A 19,262-nucleotide genomic window follows, 5' to 3' on the forward strand; every position below is an offset into this window, starting at 1 on the left:
GTAATGTAACCCGGGCTCCTAATTAAATTCATTATTAACTTTATTTACTTGCCTTTAATTAACGTCTTTTTTACTTTTTTTTATAAAACATTTTTATGTTGAAAATACAAGATTTAATACTTTTAATGCTCTATATTCTTACAATGATCAAGTACAAGGGGAAAAAAGGAATCAAAATAAAAAAAAAAATAAAAAAAAGAGAGAGAGAAAAGAAAATATAAGATCTAGAAGGCAGTGTTTAAATGACTTTCATAAAAGGAAAATATGTTTAATAGGTAACACAAAACAACCTTACAAGTCTGGATGTTTTAAAGTAGAAGGATCGTGATGATAATGTTGAAGGGCCTGATTGTATTCTAGTTTATCATCCAAAGATAAATCATCTAAATGAAAGAGTGGACTATTCCTGATAATAAAAATGAATACAAATAAAGTAAAATAATCATAATTTACCTATTCAATTTCCTTGTCATTTCATCTAAATTCAAGCCAAGTGATTCTGTAATAAATTCTCCTATTTGGGTATTTTCATGATTGCCTACAAGTGTATCCGCACCACTTCCATATGCATATAAATTAACATCAACTCCACTGTGTCCATGTGTTGCCCACTAATGAATATAAATTAGCTGCTAATTTCATTCTTTTTATCATCTTACGCCTAATTGTGCACGAATAGAGACCATGTCTGCCAAATAATAATCAAACATAGTTTGATTCATATTCATCAAGCTTTGAATTTCTGTTTCTGTTGGATCGTGAATACCAAGGTATTTTCCTAAAATAGTATTCACAATGTATTCCCGCGTCAATTTTTTCTTTTTCATCAGATTGGCTAAATAAACAGTAGAATGCTTCACTCTAGTCAATACATCTGGATACCAAACATACTCTGGATAAGCATTTGATACTTGTCTTGCCAAGGATAGCCCTCCTGTTTCATGATCACTTGTTGAAATCATGATTGTATCTGGATGCTCATCTACGTACTTTTTTACTAATTCAATCGTCTTTTGATATTCAAGTATTTCATGCACATGAGTAGCTGCGTCATTTCTATAGTTACACTCAGTCATTATCCTTCTAAACTGACCACTTACGAATGAGCTGCCATATCGATTCGACTGCCTTCAATCATCATAAAGAATCCATTTTCTTTATTCTCTGTAGCCTTGTACATGATATCAAGTGCCTTTTTGGACATTTCAGATAAACTGGGCTCTGCTTTTGTATTTCTATCAATTTCATAAGACATATGCTAAATGAACAGGAATTTTTAGTTTCGTTCTTGGCCATTTTATTTGCTTACATCAAAAGAAAACAAACTCATCGCGGGTAACACGGTTGAATCAGTTGGCATGGCATCAAACAGTGTTCTATTATTATAAATTACTGTCGTCCAATCATACCGTGCTTTTGCCTCATCCAGTAAATTTCGTTGGTCCGATCGACAACTTTTCTTGTCCGATTTCGGTAAAAAGTAACAGTAACCACCACCAAACATTAAATCCACACTACGACCTAATGGATTATCACCCACTTGCTGTGTCGCAATCTTCTCTTCCCTTTCTCTGTCGACCACATGTGCTGAGAATGAAGCAGGTGTAGCATGTGTGATGCGAGAGGTAGCAACAAGCCCTGTCAACATCCCTTTGGTATGCTTGGCAGATTCAAGTACTGTACCGCATGGGTTTCGGTGAGGATCCACTTAAAGAAGGTTTAGAAAATGAATGAACCGATAGAAATTGCTTACCTCCTACTGCACCATTGTATGTTTTTAGATTACAACTAAAAGCAGTAGCGCCAGCCGCACTATCTGTCACTAGTGTGGATGAACTTCTTGTCCTAGACTGTCCGACGTGAATTGTATCCAATGGCATTTGATAATCGTATGGTTTATTATTTGTGTATTGATAATAACTTCGTGCAAATGAAACCGAAGCTGGTCCTAAGCCATCGCTGATCAACATGATTATGTTTTTTGGCTCTATATGAAATAAGTAAACTAGAATTATGAGCCCTTTATTTACTTGTGTTATTTTGCTTCTCTTTTAAATGCAACTGAGATCGTTTTAGAGAGTAGATAGCACCCAGAATGATGATTCCTAATAAACTTATACAGCATCCAGCGATAATATAATATTTCTTTCTTATCTATTTAAACAAGTAAGTTTCTTTGTATTTTATAAAGCTAGGATAACTTGCAATAAATGGTTTTCTTTCTTTTTTTTGTATTAACCAATCATCATCTAACAATATATTCTCTTCTTCTGATGAGTTCAAAAGTGGTTCACTCATATTTTTATTCATGATAAAAAGTAGTAAAAGAAAGGAGGAGAAGAGGGCGATCTTTTATCCTGCTCTATATGTTTAAATGTGTATACCAATCTATCATTTTAAAATCCGATATTTTTAAGAAAGTCATGTCACACATTTGCAATTAAACAGCTTTTTTCATTTAAAAAGGCGAAAGGGGTACGTAGTGCTTAAAATACATTGAATTGCCCGTGCCAGATCAATAAAGTAAAAAGGAAAGTAAAAAAATCTTTGGAAATAAGGTTAAAAATGTAGATGACGAGGAGGGAGTAATTGACAATACTTGAAGTACTTGAAACTAATTCTGGAGCAGCCACTTTAAGAGTTGAATACCAGGTTCTATAGGGATAATTGGGATCTCCTCATGGGCCAAGTAACCGAGTGCATGTACTAATGTACAAATAACGGGTCATCGAACCCCCTAAATGACAGCTTTTTTGGGAGACAGAAGAGGTTTCTTAGGCAATTGATTCAACAGGAAAGACAGAGGAACAAGGACTGAGAGAGGCATTTATAGTCGACAGATGGAGCATTGTTTCGTGAAAAGGTGATTTGGATAGTAAGGGAATGGTTTTGGCTTTTCGCCAGGTAGTCAGTTGAACATCGTGCGTAGACATCGATCACGTTCCTGCCGAGTCATGGGAAGCCAAAAAATGAGACCAATACCAATATCAAGGCGGCATTGAGACAGGATCTTAGCAGACTGACCGCTGATTCGCTTTAAAAAATTACCTCGAAGAAAAAAATAGCTAACTGATATGAATTTGTTTGTAGTTAATGAATCAAATTGAGGAACACACTGCAACCAAAGTAATATTTTAGCGATCTTATCCCATTGGGAATCACTTTGTGCTGCTTGTATATGAGGGAGGAGTTTGGCAAGTAAGGTATTCTTAGGCAATATAGTTAATCAAAGCAGAAATTGAACTTGTAAAATGTGTATTCGCTCTTTCATTGACGGAAGTTTTGTGAGGTGTATCATTAATTTGGTCTTTTTTTTCTAATAAAAGCAGCACTAACCAATAGATGCTTTTTGAGCTATCATCAGATACTTTTTATTGCAGTCACAACGTCATAGGTGACTATTCTTTGCAGCTTTACAGCTTCTTATGAATCTTTATTGATTTGACTTTTTACACCTCAACAGCATCAGATGAATGAAAGTGTTCAACATAAGTAGCTATGGCTAAAGGAGAGCAGACAGGATGTATACTTACTTTTTCAGCTTGTTAAAAATAACCAATTTGTATATCTTACGCTTTTTGAGGGTTTCATCTTTTCTCAATGTGAACAGTTGTTCTTTTTTTTGTTAAGAGATGTGAGAAGAAAAAGTGAGACAATTTAAAGCATTCATAAAGAAAAGGGATGGGTATTATATCTTGTAGGTTCAACTGTTCTTGTACAAAAACCAGAGTCCATTTGACAATCGAATGAAAGGCATAGAGAAAGCCAGGTGGGGATGAAGTACAAAGTCTAGGAAGCGCCAAATTGTATAAGCAGAGCTTGCTTGGTAAAGTTATAAAGGGTATCTAAGAAAACAGTTCCTGCCAAGTTCATAGTTTAGCATGATGCAGAACAAAATAAACTGACATACTCTCAGCTTATAGGATAGCAGAGATAGAGACTAGAAACTAAGCAGTCGAAGAGAGCATACAAAAGAGATGTATGAGAGAGCTTGTGATGCAGCCAATAGCATCACACCTTGCGACAAGCATAGCATATTGAGAATCATCAAAGCTGGAAAATGATCAAACCATAATTGACAGCAAGGGTGAAAAATATGGGCGCAAATAGGGATGACGTTATCTTTCATGGAATAAACAAGATTGGACGATCAACAGGATAGAATGTACCTTTTGTAGAGTAAAATGGAATAAATGTCAAAGCTACACACAAAACACCAAATCCTTCTTCAAAATACATTGGTTTTTCTTTCTCATTTTGATAGAGAATCACCTTAAGTAAGAAACATGATCCTCTTCAAACCCATTCTACCAAAGTATTAATCCTAATCGTGTAGTAATTTCACCTTGATACATATTATAGCATGTTGCCTCTATCTTATAGTCAAAACTCATTTGGTTTCTTGTAAAGCAACTCCAGAAAAAAAAATCAGAAAAAAAACAATGGCTGTCAACACGGCTCTTTTCACCTTGAATTGTATATTTCTTGTAAATAACAATAGAATCGATTTAAAATGGTATGCATGAGTTATGTTAAGAATTACATGTAATTATCTATGATTCATTATTTTTACCCAATAAATTTGAAAAAGAAGCTGATTTTTAATAAAAGCAAAGGATGAGTTTCTTTGTCAACTCAATTTTTAGAGGAATACAACATAACTATATCTCATGTTTTTTTTTTTTTTAAAAAAAAAAAAAAAAAAAAAAAAAAAAAAAAAAAAAAAAAGCCATTAATCATGCCACGTCATACAGAAGAACGCTAAAAATGGTTGACCATCCTCTTCAGAGTGCATATCTCCCAATATCACTAGATTTTGAGAAGTTGATTGATCTGTAGGAATGATCAGGGATCTTTTTCTTGAGGTAATTAATTTATTTGGGATACGGCAAGTAAGCAGAACAATGGTATTACACAATATCAAATTACTCAATGAATATTTTAATAGAAAGACAACTATATTGAATAGGGAGCATTCACAAAGAAATCTATGGCTGCAACTATCACATTAGGAGATAGAAGAGGTACAAGGAAGACTACTACACTTTTTTTTTGCTGCAAAAGAGACAATAACCATGATCTTTTTATGTTAATATCATATACCTTGTATAAATCTAGCTTGAGAATAATAAAAACAATGTACAAATAGCTTTTAATATCAAGTTTTATTATTGTGTACGCTCATTTTGTGCCAAGTCGAACTGATTATGATTCTCTATAGCATTGCTTAAAATAGAAACGGATAGATTTTTTCACAATTGGGTGTCCCACACAGACTTTTTTACATACTAGTATTCTTTTTTCAATTAAATTTAAAGCTTTATATACCAACCAAGTTCAGTAAGAACTGATTATTTTTATGCTTATCTTTAAGAACTTGGTTTTTTGGTCAAGTAAAAAAAAAAAAAAAGGCGTACGAATGAACAAAATAGGAAAGGCATTCGAGAGAATGATTCATAACGATACCGGAGTGCCGACAGTGAAACAGGCTTTTACACAATTATTTAATTACCGATTAATGAAACCCCGAAACAAGCGGTGAATCTAGGCGTAAAGTTTAATGCCATTCGGTAAAATAAAAAAAAAAAGATATAAAAAGGATCAAACATCTCGATTCTAATTTTTTTTTTCTTCTTATTTCAATTATGACATATCAATTTGAAAACCGTAAGCCCAATTAACAAAATAAAAGTCAATGCAGAATAATCAATTCATAATGATAGCATCAACTCATCAACCCTCTGTGAATCAATCTGTAAAACGTAGTAGAATGGATGATGAAGATGAGGTATTAACGCATACAGATATTACAGTACGAAAAGAGAAAAAAAAATTTTAACTAAAACATGAATAGTCCATTGTTATCAATGACAACAATAAACGCTATTTCGATTTACATACACAGTTTTCACCTGCTGAAACATCTACAGAAAAGATACTTCCTGCCATCACCTATGCCTCTCCTGATTACAGACCACCTCCACGCGCAGAGGTGCCTCTTTGGTTACAGCCTACACCTGCTGCAGCCACTTCACCTGCTACAGAAGATGAATCAGAGGATGATGCTCCATTGTTAACACCTGTATTTTATCAACCACAATCAAAAGAATATTGGGGTGATAGTGTGACCATGGATCAACGATGGTAAAAACTGGCATTTTGCTATCATTATTATTCTGTATATAGTTCATTAAAAAAAAAATAAAAATAAAAAAAAATAAAAAAAAAGAAGTCATTGTCGGATATTAAACCGCGGAAGTCCATCTCCCCCTTTCTCCTAACCATAAAAGATCACCCAATCCTATATAAACAGGTCAATCATTGTCACTTTAGATGATTTGTTTAAAAAGGGAGAGAATAGAGGGGCTCCCCTACATCATCGATAGCTTAAGCTTGAATTGAACAAAATCCATTGTTATGCTGAATTACAAAAAGAAAGAGTTATTTATTCACCGTTTGATTGGATAGTTACCATCAGAAAATAATAACAAAGGGGGGTATTTACCTATGAATTGTGCATGGGAAAAAAAAAACACTACCTAACCCAATTATGCTTAAATTGTTATTTACAGTGCGTACAATCTTAAATGGCGGATTTCAAAACTCGATTTTCGTATTTAAAAAAAATTGTTAGGCGTATTTAAAATATCCAATCGGCAGATGTACGAAATCTAGATGACAGATTTTCATTAATAATGTTTAGTTTTTTGATATTATTTTGAACATGAGTAAATAAGACCCACATATCTTTTGAAGAACAGTCAAAGTGGATAAGATTATGTGCAGACAATAATTATAATGTGTATATGGATGATCTGATAAATTATGTTTTCATACTATTCGAAAGTCAAATTTTTATCAGCTTCCAATTCAGGAAGAATAGTTGGTATTATTGAGCGTAAACGCCTAAACTTGAGTAAAGACAATTAAAATGGTACCTGATAGGAATATTTATAAAAAACAATCTTGGCCAACCATTTTTAAAGATAACTTCAAGAAAAACGAAAATTGCATCTTTGGAGTTCCTTGACAATGTATATATATATATATTTGAGGGAGCTCCAGTTTAAAAAGAACCACAGTGAATAACTTTATTCTAAGCGATTGTACTTTTTCTAATAATTTGATATATCTTTAAACCGCTTATAATCTAAAGGGGGGGGGGGAAATAGTACAAAAAAAGAGTCTATTTATATATTTGATGGGTAATAAAAATAAAGAGTGCCATTATCATATGATTAGATACAAAAGCTTAAAATTTTCCAAGTTCATGGATATACCTGTGAGAACGCTAAGAATGTGGATCGGAACACAATAATAAGGCTCAATAAACACTATTACAACTATCAAGTATACTTGATGAATTAACCAGAACAGTATTGATTGATTATTTATCATTGTATTTATAAAACTGTAGTACTTACATTCCATGGGATATATGGTGAATTAAAAAATCCGATCAGGTTGAGTAAAAAGTGAACCAAATTCAGTAAAAATTGGGCCGGGACGGAAAACACAAACTTCTCTTTTCTACAAAACTGTAACGAACATTACGAGGGAACAAACAATATGCTTGTTTTTCTCTGTAGAGTGTAATAAAGAAAAAATAGAAAAATTCTCAAAAAATATCGAAGCTTTTAAAGAAGTGAATATTTGATATGAAACAGATCCTAAGAAGCCTATTTTAGTACCTATTCATCGAATACACGCTGATCCATATACAAAACGCAAACATCCATTACCTGTTGACAGTTGCTAATGTTTTTATTATGTCTAGTTTCGCTATAAGGTGAAGTTACAACAGAAACCAATTAATAGAAAACTGTAGGAGACTATTAATGTGCAATAACAATACTATTAACAATAACGCTAGTCCTTGACTTCAATTGCTTGAATATGCAAAATATACTCGGCATCCAAGATTAATTTTAGCAGGAAGAATACCTTTTTATTTATTTAAAACAATCTATCCTTTGAAATAACTTATTAAAATAAGGTAACTAAAGATGTACAATTATAAAGGAAATTATAATAATTTGACAATAAAATAAATAATGTTTCAATTGAACTTTCGATTTCATGTTGCATTATATGATATTCTTTTTATTTAGTGCGCTGGCGCATTTATCAGTATCAATTCTATGAACAATGGAGCAGAAATTAAATATAGAGATGACCCAATGGAAATACAATATGATAGACCTTCCAAATATAGAATGCACAAGCGAACTTTCAAATCATAGATCTCAATCCAAAATCCAAGCCAAAAGTAATCCCGATCATTCTGCGTCTCAAGTCAAAGAAATGATAATTATGCCTTTTAAAATAGAACGTATATACGCAAAGGATTTCTTTGTTTCTTCTATCTAAAAAGCTCTATAAGTTCTGACTTATTTGGTTTTCACTGACTTGGAAAGATCATACATTGGGTGAACAATGCGCCCAGAGATCATCTTAATGTATCCTACAAGGGTTGAAAATGATAGATAAGAAAAAAAAAATCTCGGTTGAGCGTAATTGTGACGCGAATCTATTCAATTTTCGATGTGGTGAAGCTGGTTATGTTCGTTTACATTTTCTTTCATAGCTTCAGTTAGATTTATCCAACCATACCGAAAATCATACCATTAGAATTGCCATGAAAAGGGACATCATTTGAATATAAAATATGCTTCAAAAATCAAAAAGGAATCAAAGGCGGCCCCACAAAATTTCGACTTCGTCACTATGGAACCAAAATCAACTAAAAAAACAGAATTGAATAATATATTGTTCATTATGCGATTCTTTTTTTATGCTCAAACTACTATTATAGTTTCTCTGTGTCATATCATGCGGTTTTTAAATGAAGCATACATTCCAATTAATTCTCATAATGAACTAGTTTATGAGCTGAAAAATATTGAATTGAAAGAAGTATTCATGTAGTATTTTTTGTATGCAATTGTTTAGATAATAAAAGCTTACTTGAGCTTGCTACATGGTGCAAAAAGAGACGTTTGAAACTTACGAACGCACCAATAAACAGAAAGCGACAGCATAATAGCAAAGATAATGCAAAACATCGGTATTGGGAGGTATATGTACTGAAAGAAGAATACTTAGGTAACGTATCGCTTGTCTTTTTTTATAGTAATGGTTATCTCATGTAAATTTCTTTTTTATTATTTTCTCTGTGTAGATAGTCTTGCTGACACGATTTTTGAATATATTTCACAATTTAAAACACTCATAAAGGGGTTAAAGAATGAAGGTTATGATATTTTGAATATGTTAAGCTATCTGATGATAAAGGCAAAGGAAGAAAGAAAGAAAAAGACTAGAGCTATTAGGCAAAATGGTTCAGTGTCTAAATGAGAGATCTCTAGTTAATAAAACTTTCGTATCACTATAGTGTTTAGCAAATGACTCTCTCTCTCTCTCTCTCTCTCTCTCTCTCTCTGGCAGAGATTTGAATGAGAAAGCAGACCTGGTAAATAACTTAACAAATGTAGGTCAAGCCAACCAGAGTATACATTCATATATAATTTTAATAAGAGTAATCAATAATAATTGTATTTTTTCTAAATTTATCCAAATATCTTGATTTTACAATAAAATTGTTTGTCTCATAGTTATGGATTTTTCTGGGCTATCCAGTGACCCGTATAACATTCATATTGATAAACGTATTCAACCATATTCTTATATGTTACCATAATTAATTAGAAAACACCAACAACTGAAGAAAATTATAATTGATCGATTACCGTTTGAGAAAGAAGCAATCATCAATGACCCACCAATCTTGTCTTGCTTTTCTTGTAGAGTAAAAGTTGCCCCTAGATCAAAAAACAATGTTACTACACCCTATTTTATTATTAAAATACTAGTTAAATAAAGAAGTCAAAAGTTTGTATCTAAGTTTCAAAAATGTTTCTTTCACTGCAGTTTATATCAATCAAAAGGATTTATAACGTCTGAATATACAGTACGCAAATCAAAAGTTTCATAGTTAATTAGCATTAGTGTAAACTACACAAAGATTAGGGTTTTTATTATATTGGTATTTCTACTGACATTAATTGTGTCAGAGTGCATTGTAGTGTGACAATGTATATATTTATACACTATTTTCACAAAAGCTAATCCAGTCTCAGAAAAAAACCACTCAAATTAGTTTTAAGATTTCAAATTTCTTAGTGCATGAAAAAAAAAGACCATAACATCAACGAATCATTGATACATCCATGATTATAAGTAAATAAATTTCTCTTATTATAGCACAAAACATCCTTGGCAAGAAATTGGGAAAAAATAGCACAAAACAGAAAAATATCGATTTGGTTTCTAGGCAGCAAGTTTTTATCATTAAAATTGATTTCAAATTCATGGTTTGTATGCTTCTCTTTGTAATGTGATTGAAGAAAATAATAATAGAAAACAAGAATTTAATAGGACCAAAATAAGCTGGTTTTATTTAATGATGTATGTCTGGAATTTATATTTTTTTTATAGTGTAGATGTGATGCATGTCATTATGCAGATTTCTACATAACTTAATGTAAGCACTTACTCCTCATTTATCATTCTATTTTGGTACATGCACATACATATTAATAAGCCTATCTTTCCATGTACTCACATTACTAAGCTTTAATAGTCTTTGATTGCTATCCAATGATTATCATTGGAACACAACAGAAAGGAGGAAAAACGTCAGAGATCAGCGACAAAAAACTTAATGGTGATTGACCGTACTTTCTGAACAGCTTTTGAGATTGGTCACTAATCTGCTTATGCTTGTCATTACAAAAAAAAAAGAATGAGAAATCCATGTAAATCATGTTTAAGATGACCAGTACTGTAATAAAAAAAAAGAGTCATAAGTAAATGATTGTCTTACGATAAGCAAGGTATGAGAAAACAACAAAAATATAAAAAGCAATACGCATGTTATTGGAAATGATAAGTCTTTAAAATCAAACACTTATTTTTTGCATGAGTATTCTAGTCTAAATCTGCAGATTGGGGAATAAGAAAACCACTGAAGATGTAAAAGTACTAGATTGACACTAAAAGCATTATAAAATAACTAAATAGTGGCATATTTCATAGGATATGTCAAAATAGTATAAGGAATTTGGAACATTAATTACGTGATATAGGATGTTTAACGAGTCAAGAAAAGAATGATACGTCCGATTACTCGAGTATTGATTGTTAAGAAGATATGAGCGATAATTTTGGAAATATATTGTTAAGATCAAAAGGAATCGGTCAAAAACAGTGTAACAATAGTTTGTCAACGTTTGCCAGCAATAGATGAAACGACTGAAATAAACTGTGGCTAATCAGGTTTGATGTTTCACAGTACAAATTGGAATGTGATATCTTTGTATCATGATAGATATAACAAAGACAAAGAAAAAGAGTAAAGAAGTATTACCAAATTTAAAAATCAGCTAACCTCAAAAAGGATATTTAGTCATTTCATTGGTTATCATAAAGAATGCAAATCGGATTGGTTGTCAAGATTGAATTAGACACATTTGAAAGTTATAAAGACGAAGATGTCAGTATAAGAATAGTATTATTATATGTGAGCGGAATACTTTGAGAGAATTAGTTCAAAATGAACAAGTTAATTTTTAAAAAATGAGCAAACTATTTCCATAAAAGAAAAAACAATAGTAAATAGATGGGGAAAATGAACAATGTGAATTTATTAGAAAAAGAAGTTATAAAATGCTAATGTTTTCTTTTTTGTGTGTAAAAAGTATGTATAAGAAATTGTTTATATATATTTTTTCCTAGTCAGTATCGCCCTCATAACCAGAATTGGTATCATCTTGCTTATCCAAATCCTCATCAAATTTATGTGCCCAGTGGACCCATTTCATGGTATCGTTGATAGAAAGGTCATAGTTTAGAAAATACAGAAATTCTAATTCCATCCGTGAGATCGGTACATTATGGTTGGTAGTTGGAAGCGGAGTCACTAATCTTTTTTGAGGTGATTTAAAGTAATGATAATTAAGTGGGTTACTATCAGAATAATTGTTATTGGTCTTGGGTGATGTAGGTGGTGATGGTAAAATATACTCCTTTAATGAAGGAAGTGTGATGGAATCTTTTCTTTTAACTACATTAAAACTGGGTGAAGGAGGTTCATCAACGGTTTTTGCTGTTGTTGCTGCTGTTGTATTGATTATTGATTTCAAATTAACATGAATATACTTAGATGCCATCATATAAGCTACTAAAATGAGACGCTGTCCACATCCTTTAGTTCCTTTGATATTATCGTATTTCTAATTTAAAGTTAATCATTACTCAAAATTCAATTTTTTTTTTCTATTTACTTGTTTAAGTCTACTAATGTAATCAATAGCAACCAATAGCGTGATACTAGGTGATACTGATTGTGTAGCCGTATCATTTTTACAAAACTGTATAAGTGCTTCATTTAAGTTCATCTCAGGGCAAAGGAAGGTTGTATCCAATAGCTTGTTCATTAATTTAGAAATAATATCTATTGTCTCTTGCTCAGGATTTATTTCCCAAGCTTTTGCTACGTAATTGGCAAGTTGTACTAAATAAAGAAAAGTAAAAAAATTATGGTCATGTACCGGATAAACGTTTAACTTACAAACACAGTGCGGGCTTAGTCTATGCCGTCCATTGATTTGAATGGCTTGAAGGACTAAACAAGCTTGGTTGTAAGAAGGGGTGTAAGCTTCAGTAACTTTATTCTCTCTTTCTTCTGCTATCGAGTTTCGTTCTTTATAATAAGGTGAAGAGGGGTTATCTGGTTTTTTGGTTTTGTTGAAATCAAGTTTAATTTTCATTTGTAAGATGGGTGGTATACAACTAAAAAGAAAATAAAAGAAAAAGAAAGAAAAATGAAATGGCTGCGTATATAAATGTATTTGCTGTCAGCCTTAAATAAAATACCGTTTTGCATGAATAATACACATTACAATGAGGTTCCTTATTTCTAAATTTATCCCGACCGGCAATTAACCAAAATGGGTACGGCAAATACAATTATCCGTTGACTAAGAAATCAAATGCTACGGAACAATCGGCCACTTATTTTCCTTCGAAATAGGACAGGCAATTTTTTTTTCTTTTTTTTTTTTTTTGGTACAAGAAATCATACAATACATAATTGAAACTCGGGTGATCTTCATTAATAATACCTTCCTTGTTTATAATCAGCTTATAAAGTTATTACTCCTACATTTCATTCCGTGTTCAAATATACAAAACCATTTATGTATTTTTCTCCTTTTTTCCCATTGCTTTTTTGATTTGTTTTTTTCTCATTGCTCTCTCAGTATGTTTTTTTTAAATACAGGCAAATCACATAAAACCGCGGGTTAGACAAGGAATCCCCGCGTTTATAACTATCATTTCTTGTACCTTGCCGCACGTCCGCTGTCCCCTTTTTCCTTTTTTCCTTTATTAAACAAATCTATAAATAAAAAAGGGGGCTTATCTATAGAATATGAAAAAGAAAAAAGTTGATTACAAATAATTTGTTAAAAGATAATCAAATTAGTTTAAGCTAGTCCTTTTAGTACAAGTCGATATCAATTTATTTTATGAAATATAAAGTATGATCTGAGTATTACTTATGCTCCATTTATGGATTATCAAGCTTTGTTTTGTTATGAAAGCATAATTTAATCAACATGACAGCTATTAATAAATAGAGCAGCAGTCGTGTTATTACAAGTGCCATTCAGTTATTAATCGGTCCGAACCATGGGTTCTTCAAGGACAACTCAGTTTAAAATGTGTATTGTATAAAGATGCGCAAAAAAAAAGCAAGGGTTATGTGCATAGATGAAAGATATAAAAGTCATCATACAACACTCATAGGAATAAATGACTAATAGATCATTTCTTTGAAAGTGTTGAAGGATACCAAGATGGACTTTTCTTTGAAACTTTTATGTTTGTTTTGAGTCCTTCAGCCGTGGCAGATACGTAAGCTTATTTTCTATAACGGTATCGTCCCTTTGTTTGATGTATTGCAATTGTTTTGATTTATAAAAGGAAAGATTCATACTCGAAATAATATTTTTAAAGAAGAGTATGATTTAAATCATCTTATAATCTATGAAGTGAAGTATTGTAATAGAGTTTAATACACGTACATATGAAATATGAATAACATGATATGGATCTTTTTTTTTGTTTTTGTTTTCGTGCTTCAGTATATAAATAAATTTGTAATGTCTTCAATTCATCTCCAATGATAATTAATAGTGCTTCCTATTTCAATTAGAACCTTGCAATAGTTTTAATAAAACATAATGTTGCTGAGGAGTCCCTTTGATGGCTCACCAGTATTGATAACTTTTTCTTTATTGCTTTTCTTACAATATTGTCTTTTATCCTGAGACTCTTATTTAGAATAGAGATTGTTAGCTTAAATGGACCTTCAACTTTAGAAAAAAATGACATGGCAAATGTTCAATCATTAATCAGGTATTCAGACTTATATATTAGAATCTCTCACAACTCTAAGGTCCGTCTGTAATTTTTCTTTTGCTAGATTTTTATCGTACGTAATGTCTTTGTAAAGCTGTCGGCTTGCTTAATACTCTTTTCTGTATCTCTTGTGAAAAAATAAAATAAAGATAGATAGTTCACCTAAATAAATTCATTTATTTTCTATAAAAAGCATGGCCTGACCATCAGAGCAAACAAAAGCATTGTAGCTATTTTCATTGTTTGATTTTTTTTTTTTTTTTTTTTTTTACTAAATCACTATTACTTTTGAAGAACATTGCTGTATTTTTTTGTTGATTATTTCTGTGATAACTCAATACATTAATAAATTAATTAGCAGGCTCGGCCAAAGTAAACCATTAGGAACTTAGTAGATACATCAATTTATTTTATTACTAGTTGATAAACAAAATACAAGTAGACCAACAGATAAAAAGTTTGCTTCTTACTTTTTTCTTTGGTATTTTGTCAATTATTTTGTTTGATTTCTGTTTCTTTGCGTGTCTTTTTTTTTAAAAAAAATATATACATATATATCAACGTATCTTCCTGAAGAGTGTTTTAGAATTCAAATATTTTATTTTAAAGTGATTTGAGTGATTTTCTATCGTTTGATATCCTGCTTATATATGACTGGTGAATAGTAAGCTATAAGCCTAATTAATAAAAGAAATTATGTCCATTTTATCTATACTAGTTATAATAAAAAAGCTGTCTCCAAGCTAGTTCTGGCATTAAGCTATATAAAAACTAGTTTTTTGAGTTCATCAAGGCTGTTTTAAGCAAGCATTACAATGTTGTTAAATGTAACTGTGTTGTTTAATCTTATATTTTGTTATTGAAAAAGCCCTCATTGTCACTTTAATAATAGAATATAAAGCGGGCCACGAGGGACATGGAAATCAATTTTCATCATCTATGTATCATTTTGTTTTAGCCATTTAGCGCTTGCAAGATAATAAGGTATGTGATAAAGGTTGCTAAATTTATTGGGCTTGTTTTGCTTGAGTTTATGAGATATAGACCAAGGAGTTTTCTAAAGAGATAATAAAGAGTCATTATCAAAATACATACCAGATTAAATGAAATAAATCAATAAAAAGTTTCAATATTTTTATATAAACGAGAAATAAGATTTGACTTTAATGAAATTAAATTCGTATACAAAGGTTAATTATAAACAAGAAAAATCATTTGTTGTAAAGATCTGGCCTCTATTTAGATTTCATATAAAGTAAAATGTTTTCTTGATTAGCCTGGACAAAATTCTTGATATATTTAGTACTTGGTGCTTGTTGAGAGTGACCACCAGGTTTTTATATTACAACATTAAACAAACAGTACAATGGTAATTTTTTCGTATCAGAAATGGAAGCACTAAAGATAATTCAGATTCAAGGGACTTGTCTTTTGTTTGTGGAAGAAACTAAAAGATTTTATAGAGCATCTATCATTTGGTTTATTGAATAAAAAGAAAAAGTAATTTTTTTAAAAAGCGGCAAGTTATGATGGTTGATGTCTATGCTTATGATTTATTAAAAAAAAAAGACATTGCATCAAAGTTACTACATCAAAAACTTCTATGTGAGCAAATTGTCCGAGTCAAACTTCAAAATCTTAACAATTTCGCTATAGTAAATGATTAAGTCATTGTAATAGCGTACTTTCTGTTTGGACTTGCGTATTTGTAGAGTGTTTTAAATAGTTTTGAATATAAAGTAAAGTTAAAGTTAAATATTTTATTGATAGGAGTGGCCACCAGATCTTGTTAAGTAGATCAGACTTGTTTTTAAAAGGTAAAGTAACTCGATTTGGATAGAATAAGATATAATGAAGATTATTGACCTCAAGGGACTCGACTTTATTGTATGATGAGGTAAAAATCAAAGTGTTTAATAAAAAGGATGCTTGAGGTTTATTTGAATAAAAGATGTTTTAGAAGTGAAGATAAGTAAGTTTATTGTCAGTGTCAAAAAGAAAGAGATAAAAAGAAGGTCCTCTTATAAGAAAAGTATTTAAATTATTAAAAAAAAAAATAGAGTTGGTTACCTGAGTAGATTTGGTTACTTGGATAGCTTTAATAAAAAAAAAATTCAGGGCTGCTATTCCCATTCTTACAACATTATTGTTACATTGTTGATATCTTGTAGATTTATGTGCTAATTAGGCTAAGTTTACTTGTAAAGATTGATTGTAAGGTTAAGACTGCCTTGTAAGTTGCTTAATATAGGATTTAAACGGATGCTTGTTAAGTAGTGACCACTAGATCTTATATGCAAGATCAATATGATGTTTCTTGATAAAATAATATAAAAGAAAAGTAAAAATAAGAGATCAGGAGCTTTTTATAAGTAAGTTAGTCGGTTTATTGAGTGAATTATATTGTAATTTTTCTTCCTTTAATGGCATGTAAGAGTTTACGGTTTTGAAATAGAATAAAGTTGATAAAAAGAATAAAAAAAATAAGACTTGAGTTAATGTATTGATATTGGGTTCGCTTGTTGTGAGTGACCACCAGATCCTGTTAAGTAGATCAGACTTGTTTATAGTAGTTTAATAAAAGGTTTGGAAGTGTTTACAATGAAGATAATTTGCTTCAAGGGACTTGTCTTGCTTGTGTTTTAAGAGTGTTATACCAAAAGATTCAGGGATAAAGATATTTGATTTATTGGTTATTTATATAAAAAAGAATATAAGATGAGTGAAGTTAAGATAAGTGAAGTTTTTCAAAAAGAGAATAAAAAGCTAGGCTTTTTATAAGCAAAAAATATAAAGTTCAATTTTTACAAAAGTAAAAATATTGACGAAGGTTAAAAAATCTTGAAGTGGTTAAAAATATTTCAAAAGGTTAAAAAAATATCAAAACGTAAAAAATATATCAAATGGTTAAAAATTTGTCAAATAGGTAAAATAATGACAATTTGTAAAGTGATTTACTGTTATTTTGGAGTATGGTTGGTTTAGTTTGAGTGTTTTAGAGAAGTTTTTCTTGAAATTTTTAAAGTAAGGTACTGTAGTGACCACCAGATCTTTTAATTAAGATCAAATAAAGGTAAAGATAAAAAAATAAAGGGATCAGGAACTTTTTATGAGAAGGTTGCCTGTTTATTGAATAAAATATATAAAATAAAATGTGAGTAGATCTGTACTGTCCTTTTTCTTCATCTAAATAGTTGGGATATTTATATTGTTAATTTTTTTTTTTTTTTTTTTTTTTTTTTTTCTTTTTGACTTTTTTCATTTTCTTGACTTTTTTCATTTTTTTGACTTTTTTCATTTTTTTGACTTCTTTGTCACATTACAAAACGTCAAAAATTAAAACTTGAAAGTTTCGGCGTTCACATCTTCATAATCATAGCTACATTATTTCTTTGACGATGGTTGTTAAAATAACTGGTTATTTTAACAATCTATATCGGACTTGTTTTGGGTTCGGTCCAAAAAGAGTCTATTGTTACACAAAATGTTGCGAGCGGATTTAAAATTGCCTACTGGGTGAATCGAACACCCGTCCTTTGCTTTACGAGAGCAACGCTCTGCCAACTGAGCCAAGCAGGCTAACGCGTCACAAAATTAGGTATGTACATGATGATGTCATTTACCGGATAAACATTCTGCCATGTTTTTTCTCGTTTCATCCAATAAGATGACTTATAAATGTATATGTCATAAAAGCAATTATAACTGCGCCGATTTTTCAGTGTATTTGCTTTGTTAGTTAACTATCTGGTAGTCAGGGAATTGTTAATAATATAGTTTGTTGCTTTGTTGGCTTATTTTCAGATAGTAAATTTTATAAAGGTGTACAGAAAAGAGAGTTAGAGGCTATATAGCATTAGTCTATTTAGCATTGCTTTATAATGAAGCCATATCTAGTGTATTAAAAAAGATTGAACAAACAATATTGATCAATTATACTGAAACTTGATTTAGAATAATTCATGCTAATAATCAAAACCGTCGTTTAACAAGATACAATATATATGTAACTGCTGATTACATACAATAAAAGAATAACTTTTTATCTCGTTTAATTTTGGAATAATCTGATAAATCAAATATTCATAAAATAAACACAGTTGAGATTGAAGAATAACAAATTATTACATGTTGTAGAACAGTAACTGATTGTAGTTGACATCAATAAATATAAGTATTAATACAAGATCATAATTAAAATAAAACAAAATATAAATTTATTTAAATAAGATCATACAATCAATTCCAATTAAACATGTTCTTTATAATATGTATTGTATTCATGAGAGCTCTTTGATAAGAAGAGGTATCAACTAAAATAACAAAACCTAATCCAATGACAGGAATATTGCTAATCTTTCACATAATTGAAATAACGCGTGAAATAACGTTATTTCAAATCAGTAAGGAATTCCCAGAATAAAAGATAATCTATGACAGACATACAAAAGAACAAATGAAAAGTTTTCATAATCATAATTGTAGATGACACTTGTTAAAGTACCTGAGGATTAGAAGAACGCTTATAATACAAGATATCAAGTCACTCACTCAATAAGATATAAATACCTGCCTTCGATTAGAATAACTTTTATTTTAGACTGAAATAAAGATCAGTCTTAAAAAGTACTTAGACTGTTTCTTGAACTTTGTTTTTACCTTTTCCTTTCTTATTTTTACAATTATACAACATCACATACTTTGTCCATATTTTCAACATTTAAACCAAATATCGTTATTTTTATAAGAAGTTAAGAATAAAATGGTTTTTTCTTACA

At 30.6% G+C, this 19,262-nt stretch overlaps 3 protein-coding genes and 1 non-coding gene across 4 annotated transcripts; 1 reads left to right on the forward strand and 3 right to left on the reverse strand.

The window, feature by feature from the left end:
• Window positions 1-291: 291 nt before the first annotated feature.
• Window positions 292-1,970, reverse strand: RO3G_15590 (uncharacterized protein; the record flags this gene model as incomplete). The annotated part of the gene is made up of 6 exons (XM_067670174.1): window positions 292-406; window positions 454-611; window positions 660-1,056; window positions 1,101-1,235; window positions 1,410-1,707; window positions 1,754-1,970. 6 exons carry the CDS (start codon window positions 1,968-1,970, stop codon window positions 292-294), a joined length of 1,320 nt encoding a protein of 439 aa, XP_067526275.1.
• Window positions 1,971-5,716: 3,746 nt separating this feature from the next.
• On the forward strand, window positions 5,717-6,148 carry RO3G_15591 (uncharacterized protein; the record flags this gene model as incomplete). Its single annotated transcript, XM_067670175.1, has 2 exons — window positions 5,717-5,755; window positions 5,855-6,148. 2 exons carry the CDS (start codon window positions 5,717-5,719, stop codon window positions 6,146-6,148), a joined length of 333 nt encoding a protein of 110 aa, XP_067526276.1.
• A 5,644-nt stretch (window positions 6,149-11,792) lies between these two features.
• RO3G_15592 (uncharacterized protein) lies at window positions 11,793-12,830 on the reverse strand (the record flags this gene model as incomplete). Its single annotated transcript, XM_067670176.1, has 3 exons — window positions 11,793-12,293; window positions 12,345-12,574; window positions 12,632-12,830. 3 exons carry the CDS (start codon window positions 12,828-12,830, stop codon window positions 11,793-11,795), a joined length of 930 nt encoding a protein of 309 aa, XP_067526277.1.
• Window positions 12,831-17,990: 5,160 nt separating this feature from the next.
• Window positions 17,991-18,063, reverse strand: RO3G_19198. The gene has a single exon. It is a non-coding gene; the product is annotated as a tRNA-Thr (tRNA).
• Window positions 18,064-19,262: the final 1,199 nt, after the last annotated feature.

This window comes from Rhizopus delemar, genomic scaffold (assembly GCF_000149305.1).
Source record: "Rhizopus delemar RA 99-880 supercont3.17 genomic scaffold, whole genome shotgun sequence".
Lineage (NCBI taxonomy): Eukaryota > Fungi > Mucoromycota > Mucoromycetes > Mucorales > Rhizopodaceae > Rhizopus > Rhizopus delemar.